At 47.7% G+C, this 19862-nt stretch overlaps 1 protein-coding gene and 1 long non-coding RNA gene across 3 annotated transcripts in view; both read right to left on the reverse strand.

The window, feature by feature from the left end:
- LOC135304156 (uncharacterized) overlaps positions 1-12583 on the reverse strand; it is a 46696-nt gene extending 34113 nt beyond the window's left edge. Inside the window, exon 1 of one of the 2 annotated variants that reach the window (XR_010365603.1) lies at positions 12494-12554. This is a non-coding gene — a long non-coding RNA (uncharacterized LOC135304156). Of the gene's footprint in view, positions 1-12493 lie in introns of both variants that reach the window. The other variant, XR_010365602.1, reaches the window with a different exon arrangement.
- Positions 12584-14735: 2152 nt separating this feature from the next.
- On the reverse strand, positions 14736-19570 carry DMRTA2 (DMRT like family A2). The gene is given in 3 exon segments (XM_064428823.1): positions 14736-18103; positions 18275-18726; positions 18728-19570. Coding segments are annotated over 3 exon segments (1371 nt in total). The 5' UTR covers positions 18769-19570; the 3' UTR covers positions 14736-17225.
- Positions 19571-19862: the final 292 nt, after the last annotated feature.

Here is a 19862-nt window from a genome sequence, read left to right on the forward strand (position 1 = left end):
GCATGCTTCACTCCACAAGCCAGATCAGTGCAAAATAAATAAATAAAAATATTTGTAAAAATAAAAAAATCAAGAATCAAATGTACCAGTTTGTGAAGGGGTCAGCAAGGGGCAAGATGTGACAAGAAGAAGGGGCTGGGAAGGGGCTGGGTGTGCTCAGGAGTCCCAGCCTGCACATGGCACAGACCCACAGGGAGGATCCCTTCCCAGGGCGCTGGGCTTGGAGCAGCACAGAAAGGGGGAGACAGGAGAGACTCACTCACTGTTGAGGATAAAGCTGAGACTGCATCTGAGGTCATCAGATGATTGCAAATGGGTTTAACATTTGTGCCATATTTGTTTTTACCTAAATTAAATAAGGGCTTTGGAAAACTGCAGAAATAGGCCTTTTTAGTTATTTAAATTGCCTTTCATACTGTGTTAATAAAAGTATTGCATGACATTCTCAGCTGCTGTTCCCTTAGTAGCAAGAATTTCCTCCCTCTGTGAATTTCTGGTGCTGACATTTTACTTTTTTCTAATCTTTGGGCTCAAGGCAAATTTTTTTCACCCTGATTTCTTTACAAATATTTGGGGTTTGCTCCTGCATTCCTCAAAGCCAGTGAAAATCCTGAATGTGCAAGGAATGCAGAAGCAAACCACAGAGTAAATTATGTTTTCTATTTCACTTGCTTTGAAAGTCCCTGAAGAGACATATCACTGTTTATTACTGCAATAAAACTTTCCTAATTCACTCAAGTGAGTTAATGACTGAGAAACCTCCTGGATATTACCAAACTGGCAAAACAGAAACGATTACTGTATGATTTTTCTGAAAAGCAAACCTAATATAAGCTTTTTTTTTCTTGTTAAGTACACCTGCATTTTATTACTTGCTGCAGTGCTTTACTGCTGGATAGCAAAGCTTCTGTGGTTTGCTTGAAACCTCAACAACTGCAAGAGATCTGTGACTCTTTAACCTGAAAAACCCAGGTTTGCAGAACTCACACACCCCCCACCATCTTGGGGCGTGTCTGAGCTCTGGAAATTGCCACGAGTGAGATTAATGAAATCCCACTGAACAACCTTCCCTTTTTGCTTGCATTTCAACCAGGTCTGTCAACAGGAGCTGTTGGAGGTTTATCCCTGCCATGCCACTTTTATTTACCTGTTACATACAGGCATAGTATCAAATCAAGAGCTGACTTAGGGGCTGTTTGTTGGGTTTTTTTCCCCAGCCTAAGACCCCCCCAGCACAACAGATTTTATTGCCACAGGTGTCCCTGGCTGCTGCCCCAACACAAATAAAGAATCCATCAAATTCAGTCACTGCTGGTTTACAGGGGCATGGAGGAGAATCCCGGGTGGGTTGCCAGAACTCTGCATCACAAATCAGGGAGAGAAACAAAAACACCTGAAACACCAGCCCAGCTTTGACCACACAGTGGCAGCAGAACCAAGACACTGCTCAGGCAAGCCCCGGATCCAGCCTGCCACAGCAGCAAACAGGGAAACAGCCCTGCAAAAGTGCTTTAGGTGAGATACATAAATGGAAGTTGGAGAGAATTTCACAGAGTTTAAGGACTCGATTTGCCCGTTCCATCTTCTCATTTTGCTGGAAAGAGCCACTGTGTGTTTTGAGCCTGAATGAAAGGTGCAGCCAAGCTCAGGCCCTGCCACTGACTGAGCTCTGAGAGCTCCATGGAAAGGGAGAAGAAACTGAGGTTAAATGCAGCAGGCAGCAAATCCTGTCAGCATTGTGCTGGAACCTCCAAGCAACATTCTGGAACAAATGGTTCCAACCCATTAATTGCAAAAGGCAATTTAATGGGAGTTTTGCTCAGTCAACAGAAGTAAAATTATTAATTAATAAAAAATAACAACAGGCATGAAAAGAGGGTTTGAGCTGCTTCCCACTGCCATGAGTAATTCCAAAACAACAGTCTCAGTGTCTGAATATTTTTATTTATGCCACTCTCAAACAACTGGTTTGGGATGAACATCATCCCCATCATCTCTGGTTTGGGATGAACAAACCAGCTTGGAATGGCAAAGGAGCAAAATCAACCCCATCTCATTCCTGGCTGTCAGCAGAAGAAAGCAAGCCCAGGTCCTCCTTCCTGCCATCAGACAGCCAGTCCCCCACCATGGGGTGACATCCCATGGGAGTGGGGGTCCCTCTGTGCATACATCTCAGCCTGAGACACCTGAGCCAGGGCAGGAGAGCAAAAGCTGATGGAGCTCCTCCCCAGGCTGCCCCCACAACATCCACTGGTCAAAACACCCAGTGCCAGACTCACAGTGTTCAAATGGAGCAAACAGGAGGCAGCACAGGAAAACAAACACTACATGGAATGGAGGAGCAGGGTGAGGAGGAAGAAAAAAGCTCTGTGGTCTGCAGACTGCACAAATCCTCTCTGAGGAAAGGGGCTGAAGGGTGGGGGTGGGAGGGAGGAGCAAGATAAGAGATGGGGAATTTTCCCTCTTGTTCCAGAGCCCTGCAGGGACCCCGCTCCAAAGCCTGCCTGCCCTCTCTGCACACCCCTGCTGGGCTGCTCTAACTCCCACTGGGATGGACTCTGGGGCCAGCAGGAGCCTGGCCTTGGACACTGCCACAGAGCAGGCAACAACTGCAGGAGCAGCAGGGAGCAGTACGTCACACCCCCGGCAGCTGGAAGGAAAATTGTGGTTCTGGAGCTTCTCTGCACAAGGGCACAGAGCACCATAAATTAACAAACTGTCCAGCAGGTGCACTGCTGCAGCAGGTGTGGGGTGGGAAAGGGTGAAGCACTGTCTGAGGGCAAAGTGAACCATCCACAGCATTAAACAAACTTGTCAGGGGCTGAATGCTGCAAACTTAGGGGAGGAGAGCAGCAGCTATGCACCACACACATTTTTCAGTTGGCTGTGACCATTTAACTGAACAGAGAGTCATCTGCCTTAATCATTACTATTAAATTTATTATTCATTAACCACATGAATTATTTAAATTTAAGACTTTGGAACCTGGAAGTCATTGAGAGACACTGGCTGCCTCCAGTTTCTGATAGTTGGCAAGAACCTGTCTTCTGGTACTGCCAGCCTGGACTCCTGAAAAACAAGTCAGAGCTGGTCTTGGACTGCTTCAAACATAATATTTTAATAGCCGTGTCATTCCCTTCATTTCATCAAACCTTTAGATTGATGACTTTTTTATTCCTCAGCTAAGTGGCTAAAAGTTTGTTTTTAAGGTTCTTGAGGAATTCCAGGACTCTGGGATTCAGATGACAAAGATCCTTTCAGTACTAAAGATATTCAGTAAGTCACCAACTTCAGCCAGCACTCACAGCTCAGGTTTGCTGGGTGCAGTAATTGTTCTCCTTTCTCTCTCTCAAACTCCCGCTGGGAGTTCCCTTCCACAGGAGGGAAGTTTGGGCTGAGAAGGACCCAGTACACCTGTGCCCAGGTGACTCCCCCTGAGCCCACGGGAGCTCCCTGCAGCACAGGACATTTACCCCAGCCTGCCTCAGTCACAACGAGGTGCCCAAACCACGTTTCCTTCTGCATTTCCTTGCAAAGGGGACACCCCTCAACCTCTGCACTTCCACTGCTGACACTGGAACAAGAGCTCAGCAGGCACCTTTAAAGTCTGAGACATGATTGTTAGAACAAAGAGAATTAGGGGACACCACTACTGTCACAACCCCAGAATTCTCCTGATCACCTCTTCCCGTCCCTCTCGGGAGAGGAGCTGCTTCCTGAGCCCTTTCAAGCACCCTGCAACCCTGCCTGGTACCTGGACCTCAGGAACAACAGGCTGAAGAAACAGTGCCTGGCAGGACTTCTGCCAAAGGGATTTTTATGGCAACGAGGTAGAAACCACGTTGAAAAGTGTCTCATGTGCAGCCACAGGAATCTGCTACCTGCCTTAGAGAGAAGGGCTGCAGGTTTAGCAGCCAGAGCAAGGGACAGAGCTGATGAAGAGATTCTGTTTAAGATGGATGTGACAATTAAAGTACAAAATAGGTGGAGGAGAAAATAGTATTGCTGTAGAAGGACAAAAAATAAATCATTTTTTTGTGAGATTGTGAGATATTCATTAAAAGTCTTCTGCCCAGAACATGACATACAGTTTCTGGCTAGAACATTCTCATGACAATGATATTTAAATAAAATACTAAACACTGGATACAACTATAATATTCTATTAAAATATAATATTTTATCTTTTTATCTATATAAAGAAATTTTAAAGGTTGCTTATAAGAAAGATGGGGACAGGCTTCTTAATAGGACCTATTGCAGCAGTTTTAAACTGAAAGAAGGTAGATTCAGACTGGATATAGGGAATTTTTTTTTTTTTTTTTTTACTATGAGGCTGATGAAACACCAAAACAGGTTGCCCAAAGAGGTTGTAGATGCCCATCTACATGGATGTAGAGCAATCTGATCTAATTGAAAATGTTTCTGTTTTTTGTAAGGAGAGGGTTGGAGTAGACAACTTTTAAAGGTCCCTTCCAACTCAAACCATTCTGATTCAAGGATTTTTTTTTATTTTGGCCTTCTTTTTAAAATCTTTTCTGAGGATGCAGTTTTCTGATTTTGTGATTCTTTCATAAAGGGAGAAATATGCAAATTTTTTTAAAATACTTCTAAACAATAAAAGTATAAGGGAAAGATGGAGGAAAAAAGATCCAAGGTGACATCTTCTACTTAACACAGAATACACAAATTATAGGGACCAGATATGCCCAGTACCTTAATTTTATACTATTCATGACCACATGACTCTTTCATGTTACTGCAGAAAACCCTGACACTTGTATTATATGATCTGTCAAAACTATTGCTTTTCCTCAGTGAGGAATGCTTCCCTCCTAAATAAGTCAGCTCTCATGTTGACAGAGTTGCAGATAATAAGATAAAATTCAACATGCATATTTTTTTTGCAAGTCCTTGTAAGCTGGGGTGAATTTCTAGAAAGATAAGGAATTCATAGCTTACACTTGTGTAAACCTGCTTGGTCCTAAGAAAGAGCTGGATGGAGGATGGAAGGAAATTGAGAATAGTGACTTTTGCTGTATGGTTTTCAGGTCTTCATCCAGGTCAGTAAAACATGAGATTCCCAGGAAAGATCATTAAATGAAAATAAAAGACTCCACACCTTTTTTCTCAGCTATATTTATCTTAATTATAATTACTTTATGCTTGACCAGCAATTCTACTGTGCTGAAATTACTGTAACCTTTCCATGTTCAAGCAGCATCTCTACTATACTGATGCTCACCTGCTTTTCAACACCAACATGAAACAAAAGGAGCTGTAACTCATTATTACTGAATATTTAGTTAATTCTTGGAGCTGTCCAAGGCACACAGGGGGGAAAAAAAGTTTTTATTGCATAGACTGCAAAATTTTTAAGTATGGGAAACACGTCAGTATGAAAGTCACTGAGAGCATTAATGTGCATGAAATAACACAGGGGTTCTCAAAGTCAGGTCTAGCTCAGGTATTTCAAGATTAAAAGTAGATTTCAGACCCAGAGCCACATGTTCTACTCCCTGATTTCCCATCTTATCTTTGCAGTGTGGATTTCACAGAGCTCACACACACAATGGTTTTGGGTTTAATGTCCCATTCTAATCTGCATCTGTACCATTATCTTTCTAATCTCCACAAAACAAACTTCACCACAAAACACCCATTTCTCATTGATCTCCTGAGAATAAGTTTGCCATAATCAGCAGCCCTGCTAAATTATCCTCAACCTTAAATCAGCACATAGTCAGCATGAGTGACACGATGCAGAGGGAACTGCTGGGTTGGAAAATTTAATTGGTAAAGAAACTACAAATGGTAAATGAATTCACAAGGATAGGAGATTAGATAGATAGATAGATAGATAGATAGATAGATAGATAGATAGATAGATAGATAGATGCTCATACACTGACATGTTTGTGTCAGTGAACTCAGCCACCACTTCATACGCAGATCTGTGAATGGACTATTTGGTCAATAGTTAATGTCTTTAGACATAAAGCAAAAGCCTGAAATGATTAAACAGCTGCCATGTGGCTTAGTCAAAGTCAAAAAGTGGGGGGGTTTTGCCATCCTTTAAAGTAATCTCTACTATACCACCAATTCATTACATCTCAATATAGACAGGTGGTTTTGAAATTTTTTGCTTAGTTATATCAAACACAATCAATCCAGGGAAAGAATTTCAGCCTTCCTCCTCCCCAGTGTTTAGAAATATAGCATAAGCCCCTACAGGATAGGCACAAGGGTCCAAACATCAGTGGTTTCCTAAAAGTAACTTGCCAAAGCACTTCCCGCATTTCAACTGGGCCGTCAAGGGTTTTGCAAGGTCAAGTGTTACATGGATGGCATGGAGAAATGTGTAATGTTTGAAAAACATTACTGTTCCCAATTAAAAAAAAAAAAGTTAAATGCTTATTAAATTAATCGTACAGGATATGACAGAAGTTATTGGAAATTGTATTTTCAGCTCTACAGCTGGCACTCACATACTGGCCTTTTTGCTTTTCCATGTTTCATCATGAGGGGTTGGTTGGTTTGGCTTTATCTTCAGCCAGATTTCTCTCTCAGTTTTGCCTGCTCATAAAATGTGGAGCCATCACAGACACTTTCCCGGCTGCCATCAGACACAGGATTGTTTGGATGAGACCACAATTGCTCCACATTGTCTTGTCACAGACCAAACTCCACCTTCAATTTTTGAGTGGCATTGCAAAGGAAAAATCCAACTAAAACACCAGTGACATACAGCAGTCCCATATCATTGCTCCATTTCATGTCTTTTGCAAGATCTTTCAGTGCTGTCAGCACCAGGGTGATGTTTTAACAGTGACTTTCATGTTTCCTCTTTCTTACACCACTCTCTCATTTCCTCCAGGCTGCAAAGCCAAGGTGGATGGGTTTGCTAGAATGTCAACAGGATTTTCCCCTTTCCAGCAACATGAATGTCTTTATTGTTCATTAAATCCTGTTCTGCAAATACTGGCCAATGGTATTTCAGTAGCATTAGTGTTAGAAGCCTACAGGATTCTGCAGATTATATTAAAAAATATTTTGTATTTTTGCACTCCACCTCTCCATCCTGTTAAGTCTATTGATTTAATAAAACAAGTCATCTAATTTATTTTTTTTTAATCACAGCAAGGAATGCCAGTAGGAATAGCTGTTCTCACTGCAAGTTGTCTAGGCAGAGAAGAGCTCATAATTCATTGTCTGTCTAAGAAATTCTCCAAGGAGAAGATTTTTACTTCTTCATCTTGTTTGCTCTGTTGGTTGATTGGCATGTATCTCTGTATATAACTATATCTATGGCACAATGTTAGAATAGCAAGGAAAACAAAATTACTACCTCTGCCTGACATTTCATCAGCACTGCTTGGGAAATATCATCCCTGAAAAACACAGAACAGGGGGTTACAATTAACACTAAGAAGTGTTAATTAGACAGAGCTGAAATGACTTATTATAAAGCAGAGGGTATTTTACTTTTCCATGTCTCACAACAGTGCAGCTTCCTGAGTGAAGTCAGGGGCTCTGCTCGGGAAGCAGAAAGTGAGGAAATGTGTAACCCCTTGTTTGCTGTGCTTTATCACTGCACAAATACTTATTAACAAACATCTTCTTTGGCACATGCATTCAGGACACAGGGTCTCTTTTGCCATTGTTAGAGCTCTGCTCTAAACTCTGAGGAATTTGACACATTTTAATGAATGAAGACAGAGTCCAGGAGAGCTTTCCTGCTACAGAGATTGCACACTTAATTAGGACCCTTATTAAAAATAAATACTCAAGTAGTACAAAAGTCTGCAATTCAAGTCTCAAGTGTCTCATGCTGAAACTGGAGACTGTCAATATTAATAGTCACTTTTTTAAAAAATAATAAATTGTTTTGTGTAGCTCAAGGTCACACAGTGTTGGTAAATCAGCAGCAGAATTTAGTACACAAACCAAATCTTCAGAGACCCATGTGCAGTTTCCACTGCAAAACCTTACAGCTTCCTTCATTTGCAAGGTGCCAGTGGTGCTCTGAAATAGCAATATCTCATTCTTATTCCATGAGAATAATCCAGTGAAAGTTAAACAAACCAACCTGCAAAGATAAAGGATAATTGTACCTTTCAAAAGACTGGAGATAAGAAGTTATTATGCTTGACTTTCAGTGTGGCACACCCAGCTGAAGCATCAGTTCTACCTGCTTCAAAATCATCTCATTTCAGATTAATCTCAGAGCTGACCTGGAGCTCACACCCACTGAGCACCAGCAGCATTCTGTTACCTCAGGATATTTCAATATTCGATATTTCAAATTTAACATATGATCTGAGGGTCTGCCCAAAGAAGTCCTTTAGGATAAAAATTTCACTTTGGTTGTGTGCATCCTGCTTTCAAACAATATTCTCTGCTTGGGACTATCAAGAAACAAAAACTTCTGCCCAAGTGAGTCCAGAACCTGAGTGTAACACCTAAGAACCTCACCCACACCTCAAACTAAACTGAGAGGAAAGGAGACTCTCTGTTCATTGACATAAGTGGCAAAATAAAACCCAGATAGCACCAACCAGAGTGATATACAGCAACATTTTCATGGTTATTGTTGCTAATAAAGCCTTCAAAACCTTTAAGAAAATCAGCTACAACTTGTTTTTCCAAAACTGATGAGCAATGCTCAGAGCTCAGACACCAAAACTGTAGAAGTAGTCATTTGTATGAGAATTTAAAAAGAAAAATAATGAAGACATGACAGAAGCTTGAGTCAAAAGTTTTCAAATATTTCAACTATTTTCAAATATTTCAAAATTAACATTAACATATGATCTGAGGATCTGCCCAAAGAAGTTTGTGAGGATAAAAATTTCATACCAATTTCCTTTCTGTTATAACTAAGTTAACCCTTGAACTGGGGGAGCATGTCTTTCAATTAAGGCTGAAAAAAAAAAGATTCACGATACCATTAACATCTGCAAAACAATAGAGACAGTCAACAAAGATGGCTGTGTGCAAAACATTTACTGAAAATCACCAACATGATCCCTTTTGCTGTTGCATTTTGGATGCCAGATGGCTGGAGGGAGTTCCAGCAGGCAATTTCTTAATGAGAGTGCCTCTGCCCAATATCATCAACGTCCCTCAGATGCAGAATCTACCCTGCTGAGGCTTCCAGGAAAACCAGACATTTTACAGTGACTTCACCAGGTCAATCTTAGCTTTTCACAGTTTACAGAACATCATTTGCTGTTGTTCAGTTCAGCCCATCTTATCAGGACTAACTTTCTTTAGACATTTCAGTGATGAGGAGTAAAATAAAAAGTCTGTGAGGCTCCCTGAACAGCTTTAGCTCCACTTTTGGCCCTGTTTTTAGGAGCACACCCATCACTTATCACCTCCATCACCACAGACTTCCAGCTTAGCAGAGCCATTTCCTTCTCAAGGGCTCAGAGTCCCTGGTTCTGGTTAGCAGCAAACCTTCCAGTCAAGCAGACTGGTATCCTCATCTCACACAGGTTTGCAGCCCTTTCCAGATCCAAGATATCCATGTCCTTGCTTGCCAAGACAACACAAGTTCTTCTTTCAGTGACCAAGGTACTGGAAACTGGCTGAGCCCTCTCCCAGGAGGGAGATTGGGAAGCCAAAGCGAGATGTGCACAGGGCAAGTTGGCATTTCAGCCTGGCATCAGAATCCAGAGACCTTTCCATGTAACCCTCAGGAAGTTCCTCAGTAATGGTGACACACAGGACAGTGCCAGCTTCTCCAGGAGCCTGGTGTGAGTGTGAGGTACATCCTGAGCATTTTGAAATGGTTACACTCCCAGTAAATTAGAGCTGGGTTAACTCGTTCATCTGGTGTGCTTTGGGGCACAGATTATGTTTGTGAACCACATGATGGGCTAAGTTTCCCCAAATCCAATTCTTATGTTTTATGCTACTACCAATTCTTAGGTTCCCAGATATTTCCCATGGATCTGAAAACAGAAATTCAATTGGTGTTTTGATACCCTTTTCACCCATTAAACAGAAAGAACATTATAATATAATCATTGTGGAAAAGAGGCCCTGAGAACCCCTTTCTGATCCCTTCTGGTGCACATGAAAGGATCTCGTGGAGAAGGGTAGAGATTTTGGTGAGAGGCTGGAGTCATGTGTTCCTTGACAAATCTACTGGAGCAATTTCCCTACTCTTGGCCCCACTGCATCAAGATTACTTTCTCTGTGTCAAAGTAAAGCTTCAATAATGTTGATAAAAAGAGTTATTAGAGAAATCAAACACAATTCATCCCTCTAAGCAGGAAAAAAAGCCAGGCATCTCGTAGCACACATTCTAGCACACTGGACAGAGCATTGCAATTTTAGTCCTGTGTGCCTGATCATTTGACATTTACTCCTATTGAACAGGCCCTTAATTAGATTCTCCTGCCAGAATAAGATATCTGACTCTCCCCTTACAAAGCAAAGGCTCTCCAAAGTTATAATCTCCACTACTTGCCCCATTCATTTAGCTGCAAATATCTATGGCTAACCTTGCAAGCAGGAGATTTAGAAAACTCAGGAAATCCATAGGTCCTACCCAAGGTAAACCACGGGCTTCCCCAAGCCATGAGAGGAAATCAATACCCCATATCCCACTTACAAGGAAGCTAGGCAGTGTTTTGCTACCTTTGTTCCCTGTAAAGCTGTTTCACCACCGAGTCCCTCCCACGCAAATCCCGGCTCGTTCTCGCTGTCTCCTCCTGCTGCTCCTGCTCCTCCTGCTCAGAGGCTCGTGGTCTCTGTCTGCACCCAGCTCCCCTTATCAGGGGTCCTGCTCCCCTCCTTCCCCTGGCTCCAGGTCCTGCTGACCTTTAAGCCCCTTCCAGGGTCTGCTGAATGGTTTATAGGGGCCCTGCCTTGCTGGCCCTGCCTCTGTCTCGTTGAATTTCTGTGAGCCTCTCCTATATTCTGGTCCAGGGCTAGTACCCCATTTCACTTCCAAACATCTGATTTTAGCAACAACCTCAGCATCTCAAGGCCAGGCAGTCTTGTTAAATCTCTCTGTAAACATAAACCACAAGCAGATCTTTTTAAAAGCCTTTGTAATTCATGCTTTCCATCTGCCTGTCAGACCACAGGAAAAGATCCACTCTGTTTCTGGTTTCCTTTCCACTTCCCTCTTCCCCCCAGGAGCCTGCCCTGCTGTCACAAACCTACTAAAATTTGCACAGATCCTACCCATATACTATATGTTCCCAGTTAAATGGGCAAATACTTTCTGAGGATCTCTAGGGCAGATCTGTAACTACTGATGGGTAATTAGACTTTGGGTGACCTTCTTTCAAGGGATTTCTATATCTTTTTTCTGAAATTTATCTGTGGTTTTATCCACTTAATTTTTATCTATTCATGTATTGAGAGGAAAAAAATAAGTTTTTAGAAACAATATTAGCATAACTTTTATAAACTTAACAGCACATTAATAAGATAAAAAACAGGAAAGGAGGGAATACAAAATAGAAAAAAAATACTGTCATACTAGCTGCAAAAATACTCACATTGTCAGCATGCCAGAGGATCTGCCCTTACCCCTCACAGATCTGCATTACAGAGCTTCTGTGTGAAGTCAGGAACCACATAGCACCATCTCTTATAGAAGATTAATCCACAAACCAGTATATGACAAGATTTTGCTATTCTAGGCCATCAAAACAGGGCATTCAGGAAGCAATGCTTCTCCCCCTGTAGTTTAGAGTTTGCAAGGATTTAAGATAAAGCCTAAGATAAGACTCTAGCTCCCACATACAGGTAAATCCCAGACTGCAAAAAACAGCATTCCAAAGAGAATCATCCTCCAGGCACGTGTCTCATCATGCCCTTGTCCACTTCTGCCAAATTCATACCTGGAGTGAAGAGGAACACGTGCTTATGCCAGCTTTTGGATTGAACAGGCCTCAAACCAGACTTTATTATGGTTAGAAATATTTACCAAACAGCCAGTTGCAGTTGAAGCTATCAGTAATAGCCTGGTCCTTCAGCATTTCCATCCCTCTCCATGTCCTTGCTCCCACATGGGCAATCAGTGAGTTGCTGTGGGAGCACCCAGCTCTGTCCTACACCAGCAGCCCCTTGCTCAGCCTTGGCCTGGGTGTTCCTGTAAAGGAGCCTCCTGACCCCTGGGAGCACTAACCTGAAATTAGGGACTTCCTATCTTCTCCTTGAAAATGTAAGTCCCACCATACAGGACTACCTTACCCAGAGAATAATCAAGCCTTAAAGGAAAGGCACATTTATATAGATATTATACATGTTATTATATTAGATAATGCACAGCAAGTGACACAATTTCATCTTAGTCTTGTAACACAGACACCAAGATCTTATTTGAGTGAGTCCTAAATATTTCCACAGCTCTTAATACTGCATCCCAGTTCTCCATTAGCTCATTAGCTAAGACCCCCACCAGTCCCTTGTGCTGTTCTTCTCTTCTGAAATTCACCCCTTCCCTCCTCTCCACCTTTCTTTTACCTTTAGGCATTTTCCAGCTCCAGAATTTCTTGTCGGTATAGCTTCTCCATCTATTTCAGCTCTCCTCGCTGTTAGCCAGGGTGGGCAGCTCCCTTTAACCTCTTCCTGCCCCGGGGCAGGTCCCTCGCATTAGCAGCACCTCCCCCGCACCAGCACCGCACCCTCCTTCCCTGAGTAATTCCCACCGAACCCACAGCCGGCCGCACAATTTCACAGTGAATTCAAGGCCAAGGTGGATTCCCCGGCTCCCGGCGAGCCCCGGCCGCTCCCGGGGAAAGGAGCAGCAGCTCTCGCTGGATGGACATCATCCATCGCCCCAGCAGCGGCTCCCTGCCTCAGCAGCATCTTCCGCTCCTTACTAGACTCCCTAATTACATAGAAATGAGGGGTAGTGGCTGGAAAGGCATCATTTTCAGGTTAAAGTGTGTGTCTAAATTAATTTTTTTTTAATTTCTTTTGAGGTGTTCTTTTTTCCCCAGTAAGCTCGTTTTGGAGGTGGGATACAAACCAGCTTTGTGCAGTTTCAGGAGTTTTTTCCCCGTGCGTTTTATTCCCTGAACTTACAGCTAACAGCGGCTTTGTGGGCCTTTTTTTGGTTTTTCTTCCGAATAAAAAAGGAGAGAAAAATAAAGGGGAAACTGGAAAGGAACAGTAACAGGGGGAAAATATTATTTTGCGACGGTGTGTTAGTATTTCTGTCGAAATTCCGAGAGATGGAAATCGGAATGGATTTTCACGTGCCTCAATTGGTGCTAAGGGCGGCAGAAAAGGGTGAAACGCTCCGTTCCTCTCCCGGTGTAACTCCGCGTCCCTCGCTCGCTTCCCCAGAGTTCCAGACGTGCCGCTGCTGCCCTGGGAGAGCCCCAGCCCCGGGGGCTCCCTGGAAGCCTCCGCCCGCTCTTCCTACGGAGCTGCTCCTCCTCGTTTCTTCCACCTGCTTAATCACATTTAAATATATTAAATACTTTCCCATTGTGGCTCTGGCACAGGAGTAATTGCCGCAGTTGCCATGGGGATGTTATGACAACACGGGGGGGATGCCCGCGCCGTGAGAAGAGGCAGAGGTGGGACGTGGGAAGTTCGTGTGCCTGGCACCGGCGCTGCGCTGAGATCAGCCCGGGAGCCGCGGGGTTCCCGGTGTCCCGGGGGAGCGCGGAGGGATGGCCGGGAGCGGGGCGAGGGCTGGCACGGCCACAGCCGCCTTCCCGCAGTCGGTGCCGCCGGCGGCAGCTGTGCTGGCTCAGCGCCGGCACAAAAGGCCATCCCATCCCATCCCATCCCATCCCATCCCATCCCGTGCCTCCTCTCCGGGCAGTGCCGGGATGCGGGGCGGTTTCCGAGTCCCGGGACAGCGCGGCCGCAGCGCTCCCGTGGCCGCGGGAAAGAGGAGCGGCACTCGGGACTCGGTCTCCGTAAAACAACCCGGCCCTGGCCGCCCAGGGCACTGCCTGGAAGCAGGACCACCGCCCTTCCCTGCCGTGGGTGCTCCCAGCAGCGGGCAGGGGACACTCCGGGCCGGCGACACCAGCCCGCTCCGAGCCTCGGCAGCCGGCCGGGGATGCGGAGGGATGGGGAAGAGGCGGCTCTGGGAAGCGTGGGAGGGTAGCGGGGGTTCCCCCCTCGGGCTGGAAACCAAGCGGGCCGGCCTGGAAAAGGGGCCTGGAAAAGGCGGCCGCGCTGCCGAGGCTGCCGCGCAGCGAGCACGGCGCGGGGAGGTTCATTTTAGGTGAAGGAATGTCATTTCGCTACTAAATGGTTAGTCTAATTTGATCTTTATTATGCTGTGGATTAGGACTGATTCATATTAAACACGAGTGCAGTTAATATAACTCTGGAACGTGTCCCGCTGTATGTACAGCAGCCGCTGCTGCAGCTCCGCCGCTTCCTGCGACCCGTGGATTAAGATTTAATTAACAGGGAAGTTTGCGAGCGCTCGCCCGCAGCCTCTCTGCTTCACAAATAATTTATACCCCGTTCCGCCGATTTTTATTCAAGTGACAGCATTTTATTTTACTCTAAAAGGGACCTGAATATTTTATGTTCTGCTAGAGGCTTCTGTATACGAACCTCTCCCAGGCAGCTCCAAAGCCACGGATTTTTTTTCTTTCTTTTTTTTTAAATGTATGGGAATTACTTCAGTACGATAATTTATCAGAAACTCTCACACCCCCCTCCTTCTACTCCCCCCAATCCAACTGCCTAAACTACCCATATGAAAGTTAATCGTCGTGATCCCCATTGTCGGTTGTATAAATCCAAGCTCAAGCCAACCTCCAAGACACTGCAACAATTCTGATAAATTGTCCTGCTCGCCTAACTACACAAGAATGGCTTTTATAATTAAAAGGGGAGCTGAGTTAAATCAACAGCTCCTAAGCCCTTCTCAACAGGGCTAGAATAGGAGAAATGTGGCGACCTGATTTCTTTAAGTAGCAGCTCTTTGTAGCCCGTTCATAATCCTAGATATGGAAACCCATCCTGCACAAAGTCAGCTGCCAAGCAAAAAAGAAAAAAATAGAAAAAAAAAAAGTTTATTCAGATGCTCAACGTCCATCTTTTTTTTCCCAGTCTAACATAACCCTAGCACTTTATAACCAAACAGACAACTCCTTTTCCAATTAAAGTGGAATTAGGAAACTCAATCAAATTAGCTCACTATTAAAGCCCTTCTTTATTAAACCGTTTTATTGTAGTAATATTAAGTTTCACCCGCTCTTGGAACACGAGACTTTAAAAAGTTTCCCTTGCGATATTGATTTGGCTGCTCCCAGGATGGACCGGGGTCAAAAGTATTTGCCTAGGTGTAATCTGCAATATTTACTTACTTTTTTTGTTGGAGGTTTTGTTTTGGGTTTGGTTTTGGGTATTTTTTTTAAGAAAATGGTAAAATTGTATCCAAGTTGATCCGTCTCATGCGGGATGGAAGAATTGCGTTTCGATGCAATTTGATTTTACCCAGGAGCTCCTTCCACAGCTGCGGTGGGACTCCCGTCCTCCCAGCCCCACCAGTACATGAACTGGTTGGTAGGAGCCGCGCTGGCAGCTCCCAGCCAATGTTTACACAGTTATATTTGAAGTGAGAAAGTAAACAGTCCAGCTGTGCCACGGAGCGCTTCGCTGGGATTAGGTTTCCATACCAACCAACTTTAGGAGCTTTTACAGTCTTAATTCAACCATGCACTGAACTTGTTCTTTGTGAGTAATAGTTTTCCTGGGCCAAACACTCCCAGGACTGGCAAGAAAGTCACGCTCCGGCCTTCGGCGGGATCGCCCCTCGGGATGCACGGGGGCACCCGCTGCCCCCGCTCGTCCCAATACAGAAATAAATAGAGGCAGGAAAGCCCTTCTTACTTTTTGATCTCCGAGAATATTTGGACACCGTTGCCAAAAAATTTTTAAAAATAATAATAAAAAATAATTTAAAAGCCAGTATGCTTTAACCTCGGATGAGGGTGAAGGACACACAGCTCCTAAAACAGAGAAACCTTCCCTGCACTGATCTTAGCTCATCCACCTCTGCCGCAAACGCACCTTTACATTCTGAAAAAAGTCATTATTATAGATCCCTTTGCTTATTTTGACACAAAAACAACTGAAAAGCACAATCCAATTTCGAGTAAGAGGGGTAAAACCTTACTGCTGCTACACAACCCGCGGGTCGCAAGGTGGGATTTGCTTTAACCAGGCTTCTCTTTGCAACACTTCCAGATTTCCTAAATATGACAAAATACATCAGATACCGAAGTGAGAAATCCTGCTTAAATTTATACTTCTGTAGGTTTGCTGGGGATTTTTTTTCTGCAGGCATAAATAAGAAAAATACCAGAACCAGAAATAAAGGTATTTGACAATTTCAGTTGATAAAGAATTTGCTCTTGCTTGTACGCTTCGTTTTTATTTATAAATTTATCTGAAGAATATCTAGTTTGACCATGATAAAAATGTAGTAAACATGTTTGTACTATTTGCATAAACTCCTTTAAATATTGAATGCACTTGTCAAATGAATTTCCCAAAACACACTTCCATCATCTCATAAAATACCACTTGCCATCCATAAGACCGATTTTTTTTTTTTAATAGAAAATAACATTTATTTCTATGAAATGGAAACACAGAATTACCTGTTAGAAACAGCAAGAAGTTTGCTACATCGGAACAAGAAAGCAATTTTCTTGCAGATCACAAATGAAGGAGGCTTATTAAACCATCATACACCATTGGCGCCAGGGTCCTACGGACAGTTACAAATATATCTACTTTCCAATGTTATATACAGACCGCAACGTTTCTGGGGGCGGGAAGGAAAAGGTTTTCAATTTGACAATGTTTCTTCTATATGCCTGGTAAGTATTACAATGCGCTGCCTAACCTTTAGCTTAACGTTAATACCAAGTTCACCTACGAGTTACATTAATAACTTAGATTTCCATTTTATAACATTATACACTCGCTAGTATACATATATATATATGTATGTGTGTGGGAAAGAGCGCTCGTGTGTGTGCACACCCCACGACGCGCCGAGGATATCCATGCTTATGGCCATAAGCAACAAAGAGTGACTCATGTCTGGACAATGAAAGTGCACCTTTATCACCTTAAAACACCTACGCCTGTCCGCGCCGGGCTCTGCGCGCAACCACCGCCCGCACGGGGGAGAGGAAGCCACTCGTGTCCGTCCACCCGCGCCTACCTAGCTACCTCTACACAGACGAGCTTTAGGAAGCCGCTATTGCTTCTCGGGGGTGTTGTTGACCATGGGCCCGTAGAGCCCGCTGGAGTACACCTGCTCCTTGTGCACGGCGGAGCGCTCCCGCATCAGGTCGCTGAAGGCGTAGTCCACGGGCGGCCGGAACCCCAGCGTGGGCATCAGCCCGGCCGTGGAGTAGGGGGTCATGAAGGCCAGTCCGCGGCTGTGCGCCGAGTAGGCGAGGCGCAGCGGGTTCAGTCCCAGGTGGGTGCCCAGCGGGTAGGCGCCGGCCTCGGCCCCGAAGTGCGTGGCGTTGGGCTGCAGCGGGGAGAAGGCGGAGCGGCTGCCCAGCGTGCCGATGGCCGGGGCCATGGCGCCGGCGATCAAGGGCCGGTGGTGGGCGGCGGCGGCGGCGGGGGTGGGCGGCAGGCCCTGCAAGGCGCCGTCCCGGGCCCAGCCCTCCTCGGGGCCCTTCTCCGGGCCGCGGTTGTTGAGGATCTGCTCGATGGCCTGTACCACGTCCCCGCCGCAGCCCTGCAGCACCAGCTCCAGCACGCTGCGCTTGTGCGCCGGGAAGACGCGCGTCAGGATGTCGATGGGAGTCCGCTGCCGGCCGCCGGCCGAGGGCGACGGGTCCTGCTCGTCCTTGTCCGCCTCGGAGCCCGAGTCCGAGCCCAGCGGGCTGATGGAGCCCGGGCTCTCCTCCCCCTCCTTCGGGCCCTTGGAGACGGGTGAGCTGAGGAAGGACTCGCCGTCCCCGTTCTCCGAGCCCGAGCCGTGGCGAGCATCTGGGGAGGAGGTGCCGGGCACGGACTCGCCGTCCGGGGAGAGAGGCTTCCCGCCCGCCTGCTGCGGGGTCACGGCGCGGCTCGGCAGCAGCGTCTTGGGGAACAGCTCGAACTTCTGCATCTTGGACTCTGCGGGCCGGGGGAGGGGGGGCAGAAGGAAGAGACACCGTCAGTGGGGCGGGCCCCGCGGAGCGCCCCGGCCGTCGGCGGGGCCGCCCGCCCGCAGCTCCGCGCCCCGCTCAGCTCCCGCCGCCTCTCCCCGCCGCCACACCGCCCCGAGGGCTCGCAGCGCGGCCTTACCTGAGGCGCCGGCGCCTCCCTCGCCGCCGGCCCCGGCGCAGACGGAGCCGAACACCTCGTAGGCGGGCCGGGGCGGGATGATGCCGTTGGCGGCCGCCAGCGCCAGCCCCTCGGCCGTGCCGTAGAGCAGCTGGAGCTCGCGGGCCTCGTTCTCCTCCTGCGCCTGCTGCCGGCGCAGCGCCACCTGAGCGGCCATGACGCGCTGGCGCTCGGCGATCAGGGTGCACTTGGCGCACATGCAGTCCTTCCAGCGGCAGTACCGCTTGTGGCCCTTCAGCGCCGACACCACGCCGTGGTTGCGGCACCGGGCGCACTTGGGCGTCCGCGGGTACTTCTCGGCCGCCCGCAGCAGCAGCGGCGGCGCCCGCAGCAAGCTCCCGGCCACGCTCACCGGCAGCGTGGCCGCCGCCGCGGCCGCCGCGGCCGCCACCGAGCTGGGGGGCACCGGGGGGGGGCGCGGCGGGCACGCTAGGCAGCTCCGACCGCAGCTCCATCCCGGCGAGCCCGCCCCGAGAGAGCGGCCCCCCCTCCCCGGCCTCCCCCAAAGCGACGCGGGGCGGGGGAGCCCCTGCGCCGCGCCCGGGCGCGGAGAGGCTCCCGCTGCCTTCGAGCGCAATCACGAGCGGGGGGCACACAGAGCCCTCGGAGCGGGCATGCAAACCCCAGCGCCTGTCCCCTCGCCTCGCTCGACGGCCCCGTCCCCCCGAACCGGCGCACGGCCCCGGAGCGGGGTTCAAGTGAGGAGGGGCCCGTCGGGAGCCGTTCCGCGCCCTCCTCCCCTCCGCGCCCGACGAGCAAAGCTAGCACAAGAAAATCCAAGAAAACTTAGATCGCTCTCGCTTCCTCGCTCTCCGTGCGCATCTGGCGGGGCAGCACCAAGTTCATCGCGCCGGGCTCGAAGCCGAGCTCTCCCGTCCGCGCTCGCGGGGCCGCCGCTCCCCACGGCGCCCCGGTGCAGCCCGAGCTGCTCGCTAAGCTCCGCTCCCCCGTCCCCCTGTAACCGCAGACTAGCAGCGTCCCTTCAAAGAACAATCCGGCACCTTCAACGACAGGATCCCCTCGCCACGAGCCGCGGAGGCTAAAATCCAGCAGAGAACAGCGAAAAAAAAAAAAAAATAGATAAAATAAAATAGCCGGGCGGACGAGCGGGGCTCATCCGCTGCGGCGAGGGCGGAGCGGCGGCGGGGCCCCGCGGGGCGCGGAGCGGAGCGGAGCGGACAGGAGCGGAGCGGAGCGGACAGGAGCGGAGCGGAGCGGAGCGCGCTGCCCGCCGCGCCCGCCGCCACTCGCGCTATTGTTGCGGCCCGCGTTGCCATTAGGCAACATTTGACAACAATGTGGCGCCTGCCATTGGCCAGGGCCCGCGCGCGCCGCGCTGATTGGCCGCGCCCGCGCCGCGCCCGCGGAGCGCCGGGAGCGCCCGGGGGGCACCGCGGGGACAGCGCGGGGACAGCGCGGGGACAGCGCGGGCACAGCGTGGGCGTGGGGTGCCTGAAGCGCTGCCCGCTCCCCCGCCGCCCCAGAGCTGGGCCCGCTTCTCCTTCCCTTTTTTCCCTTTTTTTTTTTTTTTTTTTTTTTAATAAATTGA

The sequence above is a fragment of the Passer domesticus genome, chromosome 7 (genome assembly GCF_036417665.1).
Source record: "Passer domesticus isolate bPasDom1 chromosome 7, bPasDom1.hap1, whole genome shotgun sequence".
NCBI lineage: Eukaryota > Metazoa > Chordata > Aves > Passeriformes > Passeridae > Passer > Passer domesticus.